General features: G+C 46.1%; 1 protein-coding gene across 3 annotated transcripts in view; it reads left to right on the forward strand.

Moving 5' to 3' along the window:
- Nucleotides 1-22637, forward strand: part of SLC28A1 (solute carrier family 28 member 1) — a 49274-nt gene that overhangs the window by 3405 nt on the left and 23232 nt on the right. For all 3 annotated transcript variants that reach the window (XM_041753285.1, XM_041753284.1, XM_041753283.1), the window contains 4 exons: nucleotides 3239-3422; nucleotides 12035-12176; nucleotides 12783-12896; nucleotides 14300-14377. In XM_041753285.1, the coding sequence (XP_041609219.1) occupies nucleotides 3239-3422; nucleotides 12035-12176; nucleotides 12783-12896; nucleotides 14300-14377 (518 nt within the window). The remainder of the gene's footprint in view (nucleotides 1-3238; nucleotides 3423-12034; nucleotides 12177-12782; nucleotides 12897-14299; nucleotides 14378-22637) is intronic.

The following is a 22637-nucleotide window of genomic DNA, read 5'->3' on the forward strand; positions in this document are numbered from 1 at the left end:
CAGCCATCCGTGTCTCAGGGCATTCACATCTCCTTGTCATCCTGCCTGCCTGGGACCAGCTGCACAGAGGATGCTGGCAGAGGAAGCGGCAGAGTGAACCCAAGGAGGCATGGAGATGGGGGCAGGGGCGGGAGATTGGGGGAGCAGGGGGTTCAAGAGAGGTAATAGCATCTCTGCAGTGAGGGGAACCGTGGAACAGGGGATTTAGTGACAAACACCACTAGGGCCTGGGGGTGGGGGGCTGGATTGGACTGAATGGGAGGTGAGGCAGTATAGACAGCAAGTGTAGACAGCTCTTTGGAGGGATTTTTTATGAGGACAGGTGGGAATATTAACCAGGAGGGTGTGACAGTGTCAAGGAAGGGGTGTGCTGCTGACAGGAGCACTTGGGCCATGTTTGTGAGCTGAGGTAGGGCGTGGGGGGTACGGAAAGAAGGAGAAAGATGAGGCAGAGGAAGCCAGAGAAAGGGGGGCAAAGGGACAGGTGGAGGGGCGGGTCCTCTTGTCCTGCAGGTAGGAGAGGGAGGGATGAGGGGGGTGTGGCTGTGGCTGCAGAGTACCCTGCCCCGCAGGGGGCCAGGCAGGGAGAGGACGGTGAGCGCCATGATGGCAATGGCCCCGGTCTCCATGTGGAAAGTGAAAGAAGCGGGTGGTCTGCTGAAATGGGCTGGTTCACGGCCCTCGGAGCTGCTTCCTTCTAGAGATGCCTGAGACACTGAAGTAGTCCTTTGGCAGGTTCTGAGCCCGGGCCTTCTCCGTGCCCCCGTGCTTCCACCCTCACTCAGACTCAGACCGATTTCTCCTGAAGAAGTGATTGAAGTAGGAGCACCTGGGCGGCTCAGTCTTGGTTTCAGCTCTGGTCATGATCTCAGGGTCGTGAGATTGAGCCCCGTGTCCTACTCAGCACTCAATGCAGAGTCCACTTGAGATTCTCCCTCTCCCCATCTTGCCCACTTTCTCTCTCTCTCAAATAAATCTTAAAAACAAAAAGAAATGATTGCAATAGATCATGAAAATTACCTATCTCATCCTATCTCCAACTTTGTCATGGTGTAAATCATCCATGTCAGTGAGTTATCCTTTATAATGGCCAATATCCATTTTCTCCATGTTTGCATGATCTTGCTTTCCTTCAGCTCTTTTAAAAAATATATTATTTATTTGATAGCACAAGCAGGCAGAGGGAGAAGCAGGCTCCCTGCTCAACAGGGAGTCCAACATAGGGCTCGATCCCAGGATGGTAGGATCATGACCTGAGCCAAAGGCAGATGCTTAACTGACTGAGCCACCCGGGCACCCCTCCTTCAGCTCTTTGCTAACTTTTCCTTTCATGTCTCCTATGGGGAGACCCCTCATGTGCTTCTGGGAGTAGGCACAGTAGAGAAATAAAGCCCACATTCTCAGCATTTTGTGCCTGAGCTGTAGCAATGGTGTGCTCACCTTACTTGGCCTTTCTCCGAGGGTGCAAAGATCACCCTGGCCACTGACCAGGGCCTTGGTGTCCCCAGTCTCAGAAGAAGACCCATATTTCTGGCCAAGTTGTGGGAGGTCTTTGATTGGGTCATGTGCCTATCACTGCTAAAGTGGGTCGGATACTGCAGGACCATATGGGTTGAGAGTGGCAGGTGCCCAAAAGGAAAAGACAAGTCCGGTCACCAGAGGGGTGGACAGATCCTCAAAGAACACAAATCATTCCCAAGACACGTTTCTCCATGCCCCATCTGGGGGACGTGTCCACACTGCCTCCTCTCCTGCACCGTGTGCCAGTACCTCCTGAGTCACGGCCCCCGGGAGAGACAGATGTGGGTAGGGATTTTAGCTCAATTTCCTCCCATTGTGAGTCATCATGCTTCGCTGGCCTCAGGTGCCTCATCTCTAGATGGGGATCAGCACAGACCCAGCTGTGGGTGGTCCAAGCAATAACCCCGCTGGGGCTGAGAGGTGCTGAGCACAGCACCCCTCCCGCACAGCACCCCTCCTGCGCCCTGTGCCTGTGTCATGGTCCCTGCCCTGCAGAGCCACCCTGCACGCCCCTGGGACACCAGCCCTATGACTTATGTGGGAGATAAAGGTAGCTTGATTTCATATAACTCCACTCATATCCTTTTTCAATTTCGTCAGCCCAAGAGTGATAGGGACTGAGTTTCTGTCAATAGAGAACATCCCATCACCGTTTTTCCCAGTGTCCCCAAGGGGGCGTGTCCACTCCCCATTCTCAGCAGTGTACCCACCTGCCCACTTCTGCGGGTGCCACCGTTCTCCATCCTGGCAGGTCACCATGGAGGCCCCTCATTCTGCTCTCCTTCCCCCATCCTCTTCCCAGATACTCACAGAGATCACTCCTGTCACCTCGGTGCCTGCTTTGGTGTGTAGAACCTCAGAAACTTCCTGTGGCTCTGCCTGCCCAAAGTGCCCAGGTGCTCCTGTCTCTGAAACCTGTCTCTGCCTCCCGGGGCCAGTCTCCTCTGCTCCCAGGAACCCACCCGTGTCTTTCAGCTAGTCTGTCCTCCAGTTAGTCTGTCCTTTAACTAGTCTGTCCTCCAATGAGTATCCTCTAACTAGTCTGACAGCAGAGGGGTAGGGTAGGACTTTCACTTGTTCAGTGTCACAGCCCACATTTTTACCCAGTGGAAAAGCTGTAAGTCCTTTCCATCCTTCAAGGGCCCTGGCTTCTGAAGTTCACGAGTCAGGGAGAGACATTTCCCCCTCTGCTATCCATGGTCATATTCCTTTCTTGAGGCAGAACACAGATTGGCTCAGCTGCTCGAAGAGGAGAGGAGGAGGAGGGGAGAAAGAGATTCTAGGGAGAGAATGGTCCGTATTTTCAGAGTAGGTTCCTGCACACAAGAGTGAACTCCTCCCTGGAGTGACTGATCTGTCCACCTCCACCCGCCATAGAACCTTGTGCCGTCTGGGACATAGTAGGCCCTGTGCCAATGCTCAGAGACTCCCGTTGCCTGGCCCCCTCCTCCACACCCTCATCCCTCACAGCTGGTCAGTGCATCCACGATGTGCAAAGCCCCTCCGCACACCTTCCTTGTTATGCCAGAACGACCCTCCAGCACGGTAGGGATGACTGTCCCCAGCTCCAGAGGAAGAAGTTGAGGCTCAGAGAGGTTGAGTAACAGTCCTATCCTCTGTGCTTTGGATGGGACAAGGTGGAGCTGGAGGCCAGGGAGGCAGGCCCCTGTCATTGTCAGTGACCCCCTTCCCGTGTTTCATTCCCACCCACTCCCAGCGTTCGCTGCCTTCCTGCTGACTGCCGGCCTCCTGGATTTCCAGAGGGCCCTGGCGCTCTTTGTCCTTACCTGTGTGGTCCTTACCTTCCTGGCCCATAGCCTGCTGAAGAGGCTGCTAGGGCCCCGACTGCTGAGGTGTGTCAAGGCCCTGGGGCACTGCCGCCTGCGCTTCTGGGTTGAGAGGTGAGTGAACTTACAGCCCCAGGCAGGGTGGGGAGGCCATCGGAGAAGGCCTCTGAGTCAGCTCCAGGGTCACCACCAGGCTTGGGTGAGGAAGGCCTCTGTCCCTGTCCCACCAGGGGGTTCCTGGGCTGTGGGACCCACTCCCCTCTGCTTGCCTCTCGGGAACCCCAGGGCAGGTGGCTTGGATGGCCGCAGCTATCTCTGGTTCTCTGCCCCAGTGATAGGAGGTGTCTATGATCTGAGAACAGGACTCCACAGTTTCCTGAGCTCAGAGGTTCCAGCCCATTCAGACAGGGAGGACCTGTGTCAGTGCCTCCTATAAGATCACCTGGGGTATGAGAGACAGACAGTTACAGGGGACAAACCACCCCTGCACTCAGTCAGCAGGCCACATTGGGAGCCAGGCGTCCATGCATTTAGGTAGTCCCTAGGGGATTCTCATGCAGCCAGCTGTGTTCCTGGACAACAGTTTGTGATTCCGGACAACAGTTTGTGATTCCCTGGTTTTCAAACTGGCTTCCTTAGAGGTCTGGAAACCTTGGAGGTACCATAGGGCAGGAGAGAGGGATTGGAGGGGGAGCATCAGAAACCCTGCCCCAAATCTCCATTTCAACCAGGAAGCTCTATTGTATCTGTTTTATAAACTGAGGTTTGCAAAAAATTAAAATGAAAATAAACAATTAGCTGAGGGGAAAAAAAAGGTTTCTGTGCCTTAAAAAAGTTCTGAAGACCCCCAGTCTATTTCAGGACTCCGTTTTGTTGATAAAGAAACTGATGCTCAAGGATATCCAGTGACTGAGCTAGGGAGGTACCACACAAAATGATTTGAGCAGGCCTATGTGTGAGCACCTTGTTTTCATTTTATTTATAAATAAATATATAATGAATAATTACTCATAATTATAATTTATAATTTTAAATACATTGAATAAAAAATTTAAAATTACATAAACTTTGAGTAAGATTTAAAAATTTATAATTTTTTTTGAAAGGCAAGGCCTTTCTCTTTTTTTTAGATTTTATTTATTTATTCATGAGAGACACAGAGAGAGGGAGAGAGAGGCAGAGACATAGTCAGAGGGAGAAGCAGGCTCCATGTAGGGAGCCCGACGTGGGACTCGATCCCAGGTCTCCAGGATCACACCCTGGGCTGAAGTCATCGCTAAACTGCTGGGCCACTGGGGCTGCCCCAAAATTTATAATTTGTAATTAAATTTATAAATAGTTTTTTTTTGCAGCTAGACTTTTATTAAACTAGCACAGTATTAAGTAGATTAGTAGTCTAAGTAGATTGTGATATGATAAAATGCACGTTGTAATCCCTGGAGCAGCTAAGAAACTAAAAAAAAAAAAAAGTGTGTCACTTAAATAGTAGAAAAAGAATTAAATAGATTTGTAAAAGGATTTATTTTTACAATAATCTATTTGTGACAAATCATTGATACTGGCTTTCCTTTGAGGTATTGATACAAAGTTTCCTTTAAAAATATATGCAGCTTAATTAGACTTTATGAAAAGCAAACTTTTTTGATTCAAAGGACACCATCAAGAAAGTAAAAAGAAAACCCACAGAATGGGAGAAAATATTTATTTATTTTGATAAAGGACTTGCTTCTAGAATTACAACTTAACAATTAAAAGACAACTCAATTGAAGAATGGTAAAAGGGTTTGAATAGACATTTCTCCAAAGATATATGAATAGCCAGTAAGTACATGAAAACATGCTTAACATCATTAGCATCATAAAAATGCAAATTGAAACCACATGAGATACTACTTCACATTTACAGGGATAATAGCAAAAAAGATAGATGATAACAAGACTTGGCTCAGATGTGGAAGACTTGAAGCGCTCATCCACTGTGGGTAGAAATGTGCAATGGTGCAGTTGCTTTAGAAAAGTTAGTTCCGGGGGGCCTAGGTGGCTCAGTTACATGGCTGCCTTCAGCTCAGGTCATGATCCTGGGGTCCTGGGATCGAGCTCCACATCAGGCTTCCTGCTCAGCAGAGTCTTATTCTCCCTCTGCCCTTTCCCTCTCATCCCCCTTGTGTTCTCTTTCTCTCTCATAAGTCTTTAAAAAGAAAACGGTTCCTCAAAATACTATACATGGAGTTACTACATAGTAACTGGTGTTACCATACATAGCAATTCCACTCTGAAGTATATATACTTAAGAGAGGGATCCCTGGGTGGCGCAGCGGTTTGGCGCCTGCCTTTGGCCCAGGGCGCGATCCTGGAGACTCGGGATCGAATCCCACATCAGGCTCCCGGTGCATGGAGCCTGCTTCTCCCTCTGCCTATGTCTCTGCCTCTCTCTCTCTCTCACTGTGTGCCTATCATAAATAAATAAAATTAAATTAAAAAAATTATACTTAAGAGAAAGGAAAACATGTCCATTCAAAAACTTGTACACAAATGTTCATAGTAACATTATTTATAATAGCCAAAAAGTGGAAACAACCCAAGTGTCCATGAACTGATAAGAGAATAACTCAAATATTTGTATCCATATAATGGAATCCTATTTGGCCACAAAAAGGAAAGCTACATATTACAATAATAACAAAGCTTGAAAACATTATGCTTTTTTGTACGTAGCTATTACATGTAGGGCAATCTGTCTTTAAGGAGGGATAAATTACTCTAAAATAGATGAATCCTAGATAGTTTTCCCTTCAAGTCAAGTGTCTTGTTGTTTAGGTATTCTTAAACTTCTTGTTTAAAATGAAAAAAAAAAAAAAAAGAAAACATTATGCTAAGTGAAAGAAACCGGCCACAAAGAACCATTTATATGAAATGTCCAAATTGGCAAATCTATAGAGACAGTAGATTAGTGATTAACTAAGATTGAGGGGAGAAGATGGCAAGACTGGGGGTGATGGCTAGAGGTGCTAGGTTATTCTTTGGACTGGCAAGATATTCTAAAATTGATTATAGTGATGGTCACACACATCTGTGAATATACTGAGGATCATTACACTGTATACTTTAAATGGGCAAATGTATGGTAGTGAATTTTGTCTCGATTTAAAAAATACATTATTTGATATTGGCTTCCAGTCAAGATGGGGTAACAGAGACCACCTGAAACAACTAAAAGAACTGGAATAAATTTTTGAAACAATGGCTCTTAAAATATTTGATGTCAGGTACCAGAAGACAGTGATCCTGGAGAAACAGGAAACAAAGGAGATGGGCCCTATGGTTGCCATCCCCCATACCACATTGAGAGAGTTTCCAGGCTGCAGTGCAGGGGAAGGGAGCCAACGTGGGCCAGTGGATTTCCTAGCTTGAGAATATAGAGCTGGAAAGCAGGGAAGCCAAAGTGGTGAGCGTTCACAATGCAGAGTATGAGAGAAAATGTTGGCAGAGAGAGAAAACTCCAGAAATTCACAGAGGGTCCTCTTTCACTATGTAATTGAGTTTTGATCAGTGAATGTAAATGAGAAAACCATCCAAAGCATAGGAAAGACCCGTCTGAAAGGATTAGAGGGAACGGTGCCTGGAAACTACATGGGACCAGAAATAGTGTTATTCTCAACAGAGTGGAAACTTCATAACTTCACAGGGCATTATTTAGAGTACTAAAGATCTTGGGTCAATAGTAGGGAAAAACTAACCATAGAATAAAACCTCCTCAGACTCTGCATAGCAAATCTTGAAAAAAGACTTGAGTCAAACAGAATGTCAATTAATCATGGCTAAACTGTAAGTTGGTATATGTACCTGAAGTCTCCAGAAGAGAAAGAGGGAAGAAAAACATACTTGAAGAACTTATGTCCAAAAAACACCAAATTTGTTGCAAATTATAAATCCAAAGAAACTCCACAGACCTCCAGTACAAGAAACAAGAAGAAAACCACACCAAAATACATCATAACCAAATTGCTTAAAACTGGTGATAAAACAGAAAATTCTAAAAACAACTAGAGAAGAAAACCTATGCAGAGGAACAAAGATACAGATGACAGCAGATTTCTTCTTAAAAACAATACAAATGAAAAGGCAATGGAACAATAAAAACAAAAGTGTGTAAATCTAGAGTTCTTTACCAGTGAAACATCCTTCCAAAAAGGTGAAACAGGACTATTTTAGATATACAAAAGCTGGAAGAAGTTTTCAGACATAAAAAGCAGACCTGCACTACAAGAAATGTTGAAGGAAAATCTTCAACCAGAAGAAAACTGATATGAGGGGGAAATCTAGATCTATACAAAAGAGTAAAGAGCATTGAATGGGTAAATATAATGACTATTTTTATTTAAATCTCTTTCAAAGGTAATCCATATATAAAACAAGAATAACATTATATTGTGGAATTTATATGTAGAAGTGAAGAACAAGAGTTGGGAGGGAAGAAATGAAATTATATTGCTGTAAAGTTTTTATACTGAACATAAAGTAGTATAATATCACTTAAAGGTAGATTGTGATAAGTTAAAGATGTATATTATAAATGCTAAAGCAACTACTAAAATAACATGAAAGGGTGTTGTAGCTAACAAGTTTAAAAAAAAGGTAAGAGATAAAGGAGAATCATTTTTAAATAGTCTGAAAGAAGGTAGAAAAATAGGAAAAGAGGAATGAAGAACAGATGGGACAAATAGAAAATAAATAACAAGATGGTAGACACAACCTTCCTCCAGAACCAATAATCACATTAAGTGTACAGACCAGTATCTTTCATGAATAAAGATGTAAAAATTATTAACAAAATATTAGAAAACCAAGTGCAATAGTATACAAAAGGGATAATATATGAGTGAATGGGGTTTATCCCAGGAACCCAAAGTTGGTTTAATATTTTAAAAATGTCATAGGTCATATTAATAGACTAAAAAGAAAACATATGATCATGCCAATAGACTTCAGAGAAAGCATTTGACATAATTCAGCATTTATTCCTGATAAGAATTCTGAGCAGAGTAGGAATAACAACAGCAAAATCTACAGCTAACGTCATACCAAACTGTGAAAAACTGAATAATTTTCCACTGAGATCAAGAATATAAGAATATCCCTCTCACCACTTTTATTCAACATTGTACTAGAGGTTCTAGCTTGTGTGATAAGGTAAGAAAAAGAAATGAAAGACATGTAGGTTGAAAAAGAAGTCAAATTGTCTTTATTCACAGACAACATGATTGTCTACATAGAAAATCCTATGGAATCTGCCCCCAAAAGCTAATAGAACTGATAAGTGGGTTTAACAAGCTGCAGGATACAAGATCAACAGGCAAAAAATATATTTAAGTATACTAAGAATAAGCAGTAATAAGTTAAAATTGTAAATGCCATTTAGAATAGCATGAAACATAAAATACTTAAAGTAAAATCTGACAAAAGATATGCAAACTTGTACATTGAAACTTGCAAAAACACTGCTGAGAGAAATTAAAACTTAAATAGTGGGACAATAATCAGTTTCCTGGATCAAAAGCCTCAGTATTGTCAATATATCAATTCTCCTCAAATCAATCTATTGATTCTTACAATAGCTCAGTCAAAATTATAGTAGACTTTTGGGGTATAAACTGATGAGATGATTCTAAAATTCAAATGATTAATTTATACTATCTGTCTTTAAGACTTACTGTGAAGCTATAGTAATCAAGACAATATGGTATCAGCATTAAAAAAGACAAATAGATAAATAGAATTGAATAGAGAGCCCAGAATTTATATATATATATAAAAACACATACACACATATATCTCCAATTGACTTTTGACAAGAGTGCTAAAGCCATTCAATGGAGAAATAATCATCTCAACATATTATGTTAAAACAATGGTATATTCATTGTCAAAAGGAAGAAGAGAAACAATATAATAATTCATGCCTCATATAATTATAGTTATAAATTATAATTATAAATTATAATTTATAATTATAAAATTATATATAATTTTCCACTATAGAAAATTAACTGAAAATAGATCATAAATGTAAATTGAAAGCCTAAAACTATAAAACGTCTATAAGAAAATGTAGGAGAAAATCTTTGTGACCTTGAGTTAAGTAAATTTCTTAGATACAAAACCAAAATCAAAATCCACTAAAAAATTGGACAAATTGAATTTCAGCAGATTTAAGAACTTCTCTTCAAAAGACATGGTTAAGAGAATAAAAAAACAAGGCATGGCTATGAGAAAAGTTTTACAAATCACACATTTGACAAAGAGCTTGTATCCAAAGTATATTAAGCTCTCTCAAAACTCAATAATAAGAAAAACAACCCAATTGAAGAATGGGCTCAAGATGTGAACAGACATTTCATTAAAGAAGAAATGCAAGTGGTGAATAAGCACATGAAAAGATGCTCAACATTATTAATTATTAGGGAAATGCAAACCACAAAGAAATACTACTGCATGTCTATTAGATTACTAGAATTTGAAAGATTGACCATATGAAGTGTGGCAAAGATGTAGAGGAACTGGAATGCTGGTGGGAGTGTAAAATTGTACAGTCACTTTGGAAAACAGTTTGGCAGTCTCCTAAAAAGTTAGACCTGCCATATGACCACCCATTCCACTTACCCAAGTATTACCCAGGTAGTATTGACCCAAGGAAAATGAAAGTGTGTAGCCACACAAAAACTTGCACATGAATGTTTCAATGTTCACAGCAGCTTTATCTGTCATAGCCATCACTGGAAACAACCTTAATGTCCATCAGCAGGCAAACGGATAAGCCAATTGTGGTGCATCCATGCAAGGGAATACTGTTCAGCAATAAATGAGTTACTGATACGTGCAAAAACATGGAGGAATCTCAAAAATAGTTATGCTGAGTGAAAGAAGTCAGATAAAGGATATGTATGGTATGATCTCATTTATATAAAATTCTAGAAAATGCAAACTAATCTAGTGACAGAGAGCAGGTCAGTTGTTGCCTGGGGACAAGGAGGGAGGCCAGGAATTACTGAGGAGCCATGGATATGATAAGTTCAATTCTTTTTTAAAAAAAATATTTATTTATTCATGAGAGATACACAGAGAGGCAGAGATACAGGCAGAGGGAGAAGCAGGCTCCATGCAGAGAGCCTGATGTGGGACTCAATCCTGGGTCTCCAGGATCACACCCTGGGCTGCAGGTGGTGCTAAACCACTGTGCCACCAGGGCTGCCCTATAAGTTCAATTCTTAATTGTAGCGATGGTTTCAAGGTGCCTACATACATTGAAACTTATCAAATTATATGCTTTTTTTTTTTTTTTTAAGAGAGAGAGTACACATGTGTGCAAGCGGGGTGTTGAGGAGCAGAGGGAGAGGGAGAGAGAGAATCTTAAGCAGTCTCCATGCCCAGTGCAGAGCCCAACATGGGGCTCAATTTCACAACCCTGAGATAATGATCTGAGCCAAAATCAAGAGTTGAATGTCAATCGACTGAGCCACCCAGATGCCCTTCTTTTTATTCAATTTTGTAAATTGTATATTTCAACATATTCTATTTGTTATATGTCAATTGTGCTTCTCCAAAGCTGTTAAAAACAAATGTCAACAACAAAAACCCAGCCCAAAACATGTATTTGCTTGTTATTTTTATTTTGTTTTAAGTAGTTTCCACACCCAGTGTGGGGCTTGAACTCATGACCCTGAGACTAAGAGTTACAGGTTCTACAGACTAAGACAGCTAGATGTCCCTGCACTTAAGTGTTTATAAAGTGAGTTAATGTCAAGAGAAACAGTAAGGCGAGTGGTACAGAGACAAGGTGGAAACTGTGCCCGTGGACCAGGGGTGTTAGGTGCTTGGAGACACGGGCCGAAGTAAGTGGTGAACTCCAGACGTGAGCTCTGGTCCTGGATCTGCCTCTTACCAGCTGCTGGCCATGCATGGAGCTAGTTAAGAGGATATGCTTGCTGCCCAGGTGCCTGGGTTAAAATCTCAGATCTGCTACTGTTCAAATAGATGGCCATGGGCAAGTCATTGAAACTCACTGTGCCTCAGTTTCTTTGCTTCTATAGTGAGGGCAGTGACCATATGTCTCTCAGCATCCAGTGTAGTTCCTGGCATGTAATAGATAGATTTTCAGTGAACATTAGCTGTCATCAGTTGTTCCGGATGAGTTGATGACCAGGTTGGGGGTAGACCTCGAGCACCCAATGCCCAAACCTCCTGGATAAGCCAATTCCAGCCTCAGAGAGGGAAGCTTTCTTCCAGGCCTCAATCTCAGGTGCTTGGCTCACCTGCCTAGAGTGACATTATTGCTCTGGGAATCAGAGCCCACGGTCCCAACTGCTGTGTCCTGGGCCACCCAGGCCCCACTTCACCCTGACAAGGTCAGAGGCTGGGCTGAGCATCACCAAAAGCTGTGGGAGTTCCTGCCCCTTGCTGGAGCTGTGTTCTTTGCACCGTGTAAAGCTGAGCACGCACATTCTCCCATTTAGTCCTCTTGGCAGCCTGGAGACATGCAGGTCTTTGGCTTCATTTTCCCAAATGGGGGCACTAAACTCAGAAAGCCTACATAGTCTGTGTGAGGTCACATGACTCTCCTCCCACCAGCCCCAAGTACCCTTTCCCTGGGGCCCTGGGTGCTATTGTGGGGGGTGGGAAGCAGGTGGAGGAAATGCTGAGAGTGGTAGATTTCTGTCTCTCTCCTTCAGGGGTCTGGCCCTCGCTGCTTTCCTGGGCTTGATCCTGTGGCTGATTCTGGACACGTCCCAGCGACCTGAGCAGCTAGTGTCCTTTGCAGGAATTTGCGTGTTCATCGGTCTCCTCTTTGCCTGCTCAAAGCATCACTATGCAGTGAGTACTTAGTTGTCAGGCCTGGACAGGGCCACCACCCCCTGAAGCCAGGGTCCCTCCCTGTTTCACTGTGTGGTTAACATCTCCCCACAGCCTCCAGTCAAGCCTGGAGATCCTCATGCACACCTGAGAGTGACCCTGATCAGTGACCCTCTGTTGGGAATGTGGGCACCAAGGGAGTGAGTGGGGTTGGGGCAGTCGGGAGCCCTGCCCGGGGAGGTGGGCAGGGGAAGGGCCAGGCAGATGGAGGTTACACTAAAGCCAGAGCCTAAGGCCACAATGCCCACCCAGTGATGACCAGGACCCAGTGCCATGGCAGGCTGGAGGCTGCTGGTGTCCTGCATGGGATGGGTCCTGAGACCTCACCCCACCACTGCCCACGGCCCCAGGCCTGTTCCTGCTAGTGTGTGTCCTATTACGACTCCAGGGGGCTGTGACCATTGGCAACAGGCCCAGAGTTCTGGCTGGGTCCAGTCTCATTCCTCCAGATGGGCCAAACCTCCCACCTCCCCTCAGTAGCACCATGATCTCTGCCCTTACCCCATGCAGTTTCCTGTGGGTCCCCTAACGAGCTGAGCTCGCCAGCACCTTTCTATTCGGTGGCAGGTGTCCTGGAGGGCTGTGTCCTGGGGCCTTGGACTACAGTTTGTGCTTGGACTCTTTGTCATCAGAACAGAACCAGGATTTATTGCATTCCAGTGGATGGGCAACCAGATCCAGGTGTGTGCATAGGATCCAGCTGCCCAGGGTGTCTTGAGTTGCCAGAAAATAGAGGTGAGGCCGTAGAGGGGGATTGGGACCAGAACAGTGGGTGTGCCCTGGGTCCCAGACTAGGTGAGCAGCTGGGGGCCAAGCAGTGTGGCTGCTATGTCCCTCAGGCCTGGGACCACCTACCCAGATGGAGCTGTCCTTTCAGAGGCTGGTATGATGTGGAAGGGAATTTCAGGACAGGAAGCTTCTTGGGATACCCGGGTACAAGGCATGTGGCCCTAGGCAGTCACAAGTTACATGGGACTTATAATAGTTAAAAGTGCTAGAAAAAAAATACAAATGATTTACTTTGTGTACATGCATGCTTACAAATAATGTTCAGTTTCTTGAAGTCATGTTTTTTATTCCATTGTTTATTGTAGTAAATACACATGGCACAAAATTTAAAATATTCACCATTTTTAAGTGTCATGAAGTTCATTCACACTGTTGTGCAACTGTCACGAGTCACTTCTTAAAATAGAAGTTATCGAGGGCACATGGTTAGTCCTCCACTCACCCGGGTCTCACTGTCTGGAATTTCCATGTGCTGTCTGGTGGGAAATTGAGGGTGGAGCAGAGAAATCCCATGTCACGCCCACGGCTCTGCCGTCTTCCTGCCCCAAGAAAAAGATTTCTTGGGGAGCATACGCTCAAAGGAGCAAGCACTTGTGAGTGTGCTTTCACAGAGTGCAGTGCCAGATGGTACCCAGGCCCTGTGATGCCCAGGAGGCCCGCAGTCCCTCTCCCCTGACCCCCGACCCACACCAAGGGCACTTGCATGTGGGTTGTGGGGGAAAAGACAGCGTTGCTGCTCTGGTCATGACTGTCATTTTATAGATGGGAACACAGAGTCTGGACAAGAGCACTGACTTGTCCCTGTAGTCACAATGCAAGTTCAAGACCTAAAATCAGCTCTGGCAAAAGGGTGGTCGCACAGGGACATGAGGCCACCAGCCTGGGATGGGACGGAATAGGTCATTGGTCAGAGGGAAGTGGGCAGACACACAAGCCACCACCTAGGAGAGCCCTCAGGTGCGTCTGGCTTGGGAGTTCCTCCTAAAGAGGCCTCCTCCACTGCCTCTTTAGGGCTGTTCCCAAGGTCCCATCCCCAAGTGTTCCTGTGAAGCGACTGGAAAAAGATCTCTTGGGGAGCATATGCTCAGGGGAGCAAGCACCCGTGAGTGTGCTTTCACAGAGTGCAGCGCCAGGTGGTACCCAGGCCCCGCGACACCCTGGAGGCCAGCGGTCCCTCTCCCCTGACCCCCGGGCTGCTGGACAGCTCCCCTGGCCAGCAAGGTCCCCCCAGCTCACCCGGCCCAGCTTCCTGGTCTCCCTCCAGATTTTTACTTTGTTTTGTGTTTTGCTTTCAGATCTTCCTGAGCTACACTGATGTCGGTTCCAGCTTCGTGTTTGGGGAGGCGATGGTCAAGGGTGTCTTCGCATTTCAGGTCAGCTCTACTCTTGGCCCATGAGGCCTGTAGCCAGGGTCACTGGGCACCTCCAGCTGGGGTGGGGGGGGTGTCTGGGCAAACAGGTGGGCCAGGAGGACTCCTGCTGGGGGAGCCACGGCCTGGATGCTGGGGAAGAACAAGCCTCGGGGTGCTGAGCCGGGGTGGAGGGCCCACAGTGTTTTCCTCTGCCGCTGTTTTCAGTGTATTTTGTAAAATTTGCCAAGTAAGATATGTCTGTATTCTTTTCCTTAAAAGTCAACCCCCAGATGATAGAATCACGTGAGGCTGAGGACAAGAAGGGGGGGCGCAGGGGGCCGGCACCTGCTTTCGCCTTAGCCCCCACCATGCTGCAGGGAACCTTAGTCCCAAGTGGCCTTCTCAGGCTGCTTCTACTTCCAGGGCCTCTCGGGCCACCCCTGCAGGAAGCTGGCCAGCTGCAAGCTATGACTCTCCTCTGGACTCTTCTGGGCCTGCAGCCCCTCCCTCCATCCCTCTGTCCTTCTCTCCTTCCAGTAACCAACCAGTTTTTAATGTGCCTCCTGCAGTGCAAATGCTATGGGGGAAACTGACGACCCCAAGACCTTATTGCATGTGGCGGGGCCCCACCCTGACTTTAACCGGCAGCCTGAGCTGAGTTTGCCATGGTGCAGCCTGTCCACTGTTCTGAGTGGAAGTGCAGCTGCATTTCTTCTTTCTCCGTTTGGTGGCCTGAGCACCCATGTGCCTCCTTCCCTAAGGAAGGAGCCTCTGGCATGGCTCCCTTCTGCCTCCTCCCTGACCCAAGCTGTCTAAGGACCCTGAACCTGAAGCCCCCTCCAGGCATAAGCTCCACTTCTGATGCCAAGTAGAGAGAGAGACTTCCTGCCACTGTGGCCGTGGCACCATGGACAGGAACTCATGCTGCCTCCTGGAGGACACCCTAGACCACTGTCACCACGGGGCTGCTGTGCGGGATCCCACGTGTAGGTTCAGGAGGTTTCTGTTCTTTATTACTCTGGCCATTATTTCTAGAGCCTTCCCATCCCACAGTGGGTGTTGGGCCCCAGAGGCTTCCAGCCTGAGCCATAGGCTTGGCTGTGCATTTCTGGGCTGATGTTGAGCTGGATTATGAGTCTAGACATCTCTATCTCCACTTCCCCTGCCACCAGCTTGTGGTGAGGTCCTCTTGGCGTCACAGTGTCTGTGCCAGCAACTCTTGGGAAAACTTCTACTTTATCCAAGGCATTCTAATAATGTCAATCCTAGGACGAATGAAGGAGGGGACCTGTCCTCTCAGGGGTCTTGTGCCCTGGGATGAGCTTGTCCATTACGTTTCTCAGACCAGCTCTGTGTAGAGGGGGGACCTGGAGGGGCAGCCTCTGCCAGCCCCCTCCGAAGGTCCCCTGACACCATCCCTGTAGGGTGGGGGAGGGCTGCTCCCTTCACACAGGCATTTGCAAGAGGGGGCCACCCAAGGTTCCAGGGAGACGCAGGGAAGACCGGCTCCAGCATGACTTCTTGGCTCGCCAGAGAGACAGCAACCAACATCTTCTCATTCCTTTAGAGACAAACATACAACACTCTGTGGTTTGACCTCCCCAGGCAGTCATTTCAAGTGCAGTGGGCATAACGGAAAGTGCTGGGGGAGTCTATGCAGGGAGGCACGGCTTAAGCCAGGGGCAGCGAGGATGACTCCCCAAGGAGGCGGTGTTTGACGTGGGGCTGCAGGATGTGCAGGACAGGAGAGATTTGGATGCACAGATAGGCAAGAGGAGGAAGTTCATGGGATAAGCACCCAGGTGAGAAAGCACAGGTGTGTCTCGGGTACAGGGCGAAGTTCCTTTTGGTGGCATGGGAGTTATTTGCAGGAAGGCACAGACTAGGGCTCAACCCAGGAGTTTGGTGTGACAGTACCTGGAAGGGCCCTAATGCCGGGAGGGGGCGCCTGGGTTTTGTCCCCAGGAAATGGAAGCTATTGAAGATTTTTTGAGCAGGGAAGGACTGTTTGGAGCTTTGGGACGGTAATCATGTCAATAGTGGGTAGGATGGGCTGTAGCTGGGATGTTTGGAATAGAGGGCCAGAGGAGGCTGCCCCATACCCATGTGGTGACCTGGGGCCACCAGGCTGCCACAGTACAGGAGAGAGGTCACTGTGGGGAATGGAGGCCAAGGGGGCCTGCAGGAAGCACATTGTTTAGTTCCGCATCTTGTAGCTGTGTTTGCATTTAGCCATTTGAGGGCAGGGCCTTGGTCTTACTCATCCTTGTGTCCCTTAACTGACCCTGAGCCCTACAAACCCCCGCCCAGTGCCTGGACACTGCTCTTTGAGGAACAAATGGTGGTTCTTCTGTGCCTGCACGTGGGAAGTCCCTCTGTGCCTGCTGGGAAGGTCTGACTCTGTGAGCCACGGCTGTAGGTTGGGCTCCTCTTCCTGGCTGGGCCGCCATTCTCATGACTGTGTGGTCCTGAGCAGCTTTCCCTTTGGCCCAAGACCAGCGCTGAACTCTTCTTTCTCCAAACCTCCCCAGCAGAGCCCATAGCTTCCCAACCCTCTGGAGCCAAGAGCTACACAGCGTCTTTGCAGCAAGTTCCAGGGCCACCAGAAACCATTTTGTCCACCTCTAGATCTGAGATCTTGATGGAGCAGAGAAGAAAAGCACAGGGAGAAGGAAATAATAACAGCTCCTAGGTGTGGAGCAAGAACCATGTGCTTGGCACTCACTTTGCCTCCACAACCACCCATGAGGGACATGCTATCATTATCCTCTTTTTCACAGAGGAGGATACTGAGGTTCAGAGTGGTTGTTATTTGCACAAAGCCACAAAGCTAAGGAGTGCTGGGATCCAGATTGGAACCCAGGTCCAAAGCTCTTGTTTATTAGTTTCTGTGCCTTGATATCAAAGCACTTTCCTTGATAGACAGTGGTGACAAAGGGGCCCAGACCTTAGATGTTTGTTTTTCCTTTGTTTTTGAAGAAAAGAATATTCTTTAGGATTGCTTGGTTGCAAGTGACAGAAACCCATTTAACACTTGCTTTAAAGGGAGGAGAGAGGGAGGGCTGTTTCTTGCCTTGCATACTGGAAGGCAAGGTACAGCTAGTGCAGGCTGGACCCTGGGCTGTCAGGTTCATGGCCCCCAGCCCCATACTTCTGCATATGCTAGGACATTAGCTTCACTCTTGCATACCAGATCTTCCCCTGGCCCCCAGCAACATCAGGTGCTCATTCTTACAGCATGTTCTCCCAGAATGAGGGAAACTCTTCTCTGCCAACCCAAGTTAGAAAATCCTGGGACAAAAAAAAAAAAAAAAAGAAAGAAAGAAAGAAAATCCTGGGACAAGCTTCAGATTGCTCTGCCTTAGGTCATGTGACCATTTCTGGACCAAACGCTAAGTCCAGTGCATGGGATGCTACAATGGGAAAAACTGGGGTCTTGTGCTCCCACCCAAAGCCAGGGAGTCAGGTGCTCTGATTGAGTGGTAGCTGCCCTAAGAAGCTCATCATTCCAAGGAGCCTTGCCCAGGAGAGGCAGTACTGTTCCTCCGTGATAGAAGGTCCTATAGGACCTGTGATTTGCTGCATTTCCAGGGTGCACTTGTGTTCCAAGTGAGTGTTTGTGGTCTGGTACAGGAGCAGGGCCCAGATGACAGCTAACATTCCTGTTGGGGGAAACAGCAATGACGGTCCCTCTTGGCCACAACTCAGGGCCACATATGAGAGTCTAGGCCATACTTCCTGACCAGTCAGGTGCTTAGCTCCTGACTTAGTGGTAAGTGACAGAAACACAACTCAAATTGACTTAAGCCAAAAAAATCCAAAATAAAACAGAACTAAAAAAGTCAAGATTAAGTTCTATAACTGAGAAATCCAGGGGCCTCAGATCCTGCTGGATCCACGTATTGAGCATCCCCTGGGATCCACCTGCTCCATGTCCTGCTTCTGTGTTCTTGATGTTGGCCTCAGTCTTGGTCTCGGGTAGGCTCCCTTGAGCTGGTGGCAAAGAGATACCAGGCTTACATCCAAACAACTGAGCAACCTTACCTAGAGGGAGGGAAAGAGAGAGAGCATACCTGATTTTCACCAATTCTAGCATGAAATCCAAGAGTGGGCTATTCTTGGCCTGGCTTGGAGTACAAGCCATCTCTGAATTGGAGCCAGGGAGGGTAAAAGGCTTTGGTCCACCAAACCTGGAGCCGATTGGGTGAGAGTGGAGGAGGGGTGGTTTCCCAAGGGAAAACTAAGGCTTTGTTACCAAAAGCAGCAGGGGAAGGGGTGCGGGGGCAGGCCAAGCAGCAGTCCACGGATGTCCCTACCCTGCTTCTCTCCCATTCCAGCACTGAAACGATCCCCTGGCTTGCTGCTGTGTCCATCATCTTATGAAAGTTAGTTGTGTGTCTTCCCATCTTTTCTCCCTTTCTGGAAGAACATGTGCACACCTGCTACCTGCCTATCTCCCTAAATCACCCTGTATAAGCATGCCTTCAAAGACTGTTGGGCTGGAAGGGAGCTCATTGATCTTTGCCCCCCCACCCCAATATTACAGATGGTCAAACCACACTCCAGAGGAACAGTGGCCTGGGCTCAGGCAGCCAGTGAGTTAGGGCAGAGTGAGAGCTAGGACAGGGTGTTTGAACTTCCAGCCAAGAGGTGTTTTCTTCTCATACTGTAAATTGAAGTCAGGGACATCACCTCTCCCTTCCAAATTCAAAAGGTAACCTTAATTTAATGTTAAATTTACAACCTATTAAATGGTTGCTAAAGACTTTGAGTTTGAATATTCAGCCAAGAGAGAAAAAAGAAGGGAGGTGAGTTTATCATTAGCCAGACTCAGCATTTCCCAGTCAAATGCTAACCTTTTTTTTTTTTTTTTGGCCCCTGGGAGGCCCTGTCCTCTGGCCAAACTCATGGTTAGTGTATTAGGTGGTGGCCTACTTCCCTAAGACAGACCAGATCAGGGAGGACTCAAATGCCCCATGATCCTGGAATTTCTTTCTTCACAAGATTCATTAATCGCAAAATTTCACTCACCCCCTTGCCTATTAGCTTCTCCCGCACCACACCCCTCCCTGCATCACACACACATTCACACATGCACACACACACACACACAGGCACTTGCTAAGCTTGGGACTGGTCCTCAAGATGGGAGTGGTTTTGTTGGCGCCAAGTCGAATGGAAGACTCAGGAGCTTTCTTTGCTTTCTTTCCATGGATCACATGGATGGAGTCCAAGGCCTTTGGCTCTTGATGGCCTGGGGAAGTCTCCTCTGAGCTCACTCAGATTTTCAAAATCCAAGCTGCTTCCTGCTGGGCCATGTCCAGCTCATCACTTCTCCAGGAAATTGAGTCTCTGCCTGGGGCTTCTCTGTCCCTCCACCTCTCCTGCCCTGGAGTCCAGCGCCGTCGACGTGGCAGCCACCTCTTCTTGACTGTGTCTTCTTGAGTAATCATTCCACCTTGGCTCCATCTCCCTTCTGGTAATTTCCCACCCACATAGTCACCTCCCCCGAGGCTCCTGCATCCTTCCTGGACCTGGCTGGCCTGGTGGCGCATGCTCACTTGTTCCTTCACCATGGCTTCAGCCTCTGGAACATGCATCCACATACGAAGCTCAGCAGCGCTGCTCAGTGTTCTCTCCCTGAAGACCACCTAGCTGAAAGAAAATGTTTTCATCTGCCAAGGGTTTCAGTGTGTCTGCCTGTTGCAGCCTCAGCCATCCCCATGGTTGGCGATGCCACATTTGACCAAAAATAAAAGCAAATAAGAAAAGGGCTAAAAGGCACATGGTTGATTTAAAAATCAAGGGGTCCCTAGTAACCTCAGTGAGTGTGATTTTCAGGGAAGGGTGTGGGAAGTGGAAACCAAGGTGTGGGAAATAAGTGGAAACCAGGGTGGGGTGCTAGGAGAAGGGGGATAGGGCGATTGGATTGGGAGAGATCTTGTGAGAACCTGGCATCTGCAAAGGTCTCTCTTTTTTTTTCTTATTTATTTTTTATTGGTGTTCAATTTGCCAACATATAGCATAACACCCAGTGCTTATCCCATCAAGTGCCCCCCTCAGTGCCTGTCACCCAGTCACCCCCACCCTCCGCCCACTTCCCTTTCCACTACCCCTTGTTTGTTTCCCAGAGTTAGGAGTCTCTCATGTTCTGTCTCCCTTTCTGATATTTCCCACTCATTTTTTCTCCTTTCCCCTCTATTCCTGCGAAGGTCTCTGAAGGAGACTTTGACAGGCAGTTGGGCATGAGAAACAGAGTGGTTAGAGCACTGAGGGCAAGGGGTGGTGGCAGTAGGAAGTCAGGAGGCCTTGGCGTGGCCTTGGAATAAGTGCCCTCAGCCTTTCTGTAAGGGGAGTGGTGGAGTAGGCATTGTGGCACCCCCCCAGAGGGATCTTCCAGCTTTGTGTGCCTGTTTGGTTAGTATCACACATACATGCTCTCTTTTTTCCTCCTTTTTTTCCCCTTTATTTTTATTGAAATATAGCCAACATAATATCCTATTAGTTCCAGGTATATATCATAGTGCTTCGATATTCTTAGACATTATGAAATCATCCCCACAATAAGTCTTCTTATAAGTCATCTGTTGCTGTACAAAGTTATTACAATATTATCAACTGTATTCCCTATGCTGAACATTGCATTCCTGTGACTTATTTACTTTTTGAAATTTTTAAAATTTTTATTTATTTATCTATTTATTTCAAGCAGGTTCCACACCCACTGTGGAGCCCAACCTGGGGCCCTATCTCATGATCCTGAGATCGTGACTGAGCTGAGATCAAGAGTCAGATGCTAAACCAACTGACCCATCCAGGCATCCCCTTTGTGATTTTGATAATAGTAAATCTGACCAATGTGAGGTGATCTCTCATTGTGGTTTTGATTTGCATTTCCCTGGTGATCTGTATGTTGAGCATCTTTTCATTATCTGTTGGCCATCTGCATGTCTTCTTTGGGAAAATGTCTATTCAGGTCCTCTGCCCATTTGTTAATCGAGTTCCTTTGGGGGATATTAGTTATTTAAGTTCTTTATATATTTTTGATGTTAACATCTTAACAGATATATGATTAGCAAATATCTTTTCCCATTCAGTGGGTTGTCCCTTTGTTTTGTTGTTGGTTTCCTTCACTGCACAGAAGCTTTTTAATTGGATGTAATCACATTTGTTTATTTTAGCTTTTGTTGCCCTTGCCTGAGGGGACTGATCCAAAAAAAACATTACTAACACCTATGTCAGAGAGCTCATTGCCTATGTTTTCTCCTAGGAGTTTATGGTTTTAGGTTTTACATTCAAGTCTTTAATCCATTGGAATATATTTTTGTGTATGGTGTAAGAAAGTGGTCCAGTTTCATTCTTCTGCATGTAATTCTCCAGTTTTTTTCAGCACCATTTACTGAAGAGATTGTCTTTTTCCCATTGGATATTTTTGCCTCCTTGTTGTAAATTAACTGATCATACAAACATAGGCTTATTTCTGGCTCTCTATTCTATTCCTTTGATCTCTGCGTCTGTTTTCGTAGCAATACCACACTGTTGTAATAACTATAGGTTTGTAGTATAGTTTGAAATCAGGAAGCATGGTACTTCCAGCTTTGTTCTTCTTTCTCAAGACTGCTTTGACTATTCAGGGTCTTCTGTGGTTCTACATAAGTTTTAGGATTATTTGTTTTGGTTCCATGAAAAATTCCACTGATATTCTGATGCTTTGGGTAGTATGGACATTTTAATAATATCAATTCTTCCAATCCATGCGCATGGGATATCTTTTATTTGTGTCACCTTTAATTTCTTTCACCAATGCCTTTTTAAAAAAACTTTGAGAGAGGCAGAGTGATCAAGCACAAATTGGGGAGAGGGATTAAGGGAGAGGAAGAAGCAGATTCCCCACTGAGTAGGGAACCCAACACAGGGCTCAATCCCAGGACCCTGGGATCATGACCTGAGCCGAAGGCAGACACTTCACCAACTGAGTCATCCAACTGCCCCATCTCACTAGTGTTTATAATTTTCAGAGTACAGGTCTTTCACCTCCTTGATTAAATTTATTCCTAGGTATTCTTTTGATGCAATTGTAAATGGGATGTTTTCCCTTAATTTCTCTTTCTGATAACTCAATAGTGTATAGAAACACAGCTGATTTATGTATGTTAATTTTTTATCCTGCAACTTTACTGATTCATTTATTAGTTCTAGTGGTTGTTCGGCAGAGTCTTTAGATTTAGATTTTTTAAAATATACAGTATCATGTTATCTGCAAAGAATGACAATTTTACTT

This window comes from Vulpes lagopus, chromosome 4, assembly GCF_018345385.1.
Source record: "Vulpes lagopus strain Blue_001 chromosome 4, ASM1834538v1, whole genome shotgun sequence".
Classification (NCBI taxonomy): Eukaryota; Metazoa; Chordata; class Mammalia; order Carnivora; family Canidae; genus Vulpes; species Vulpes lagopus.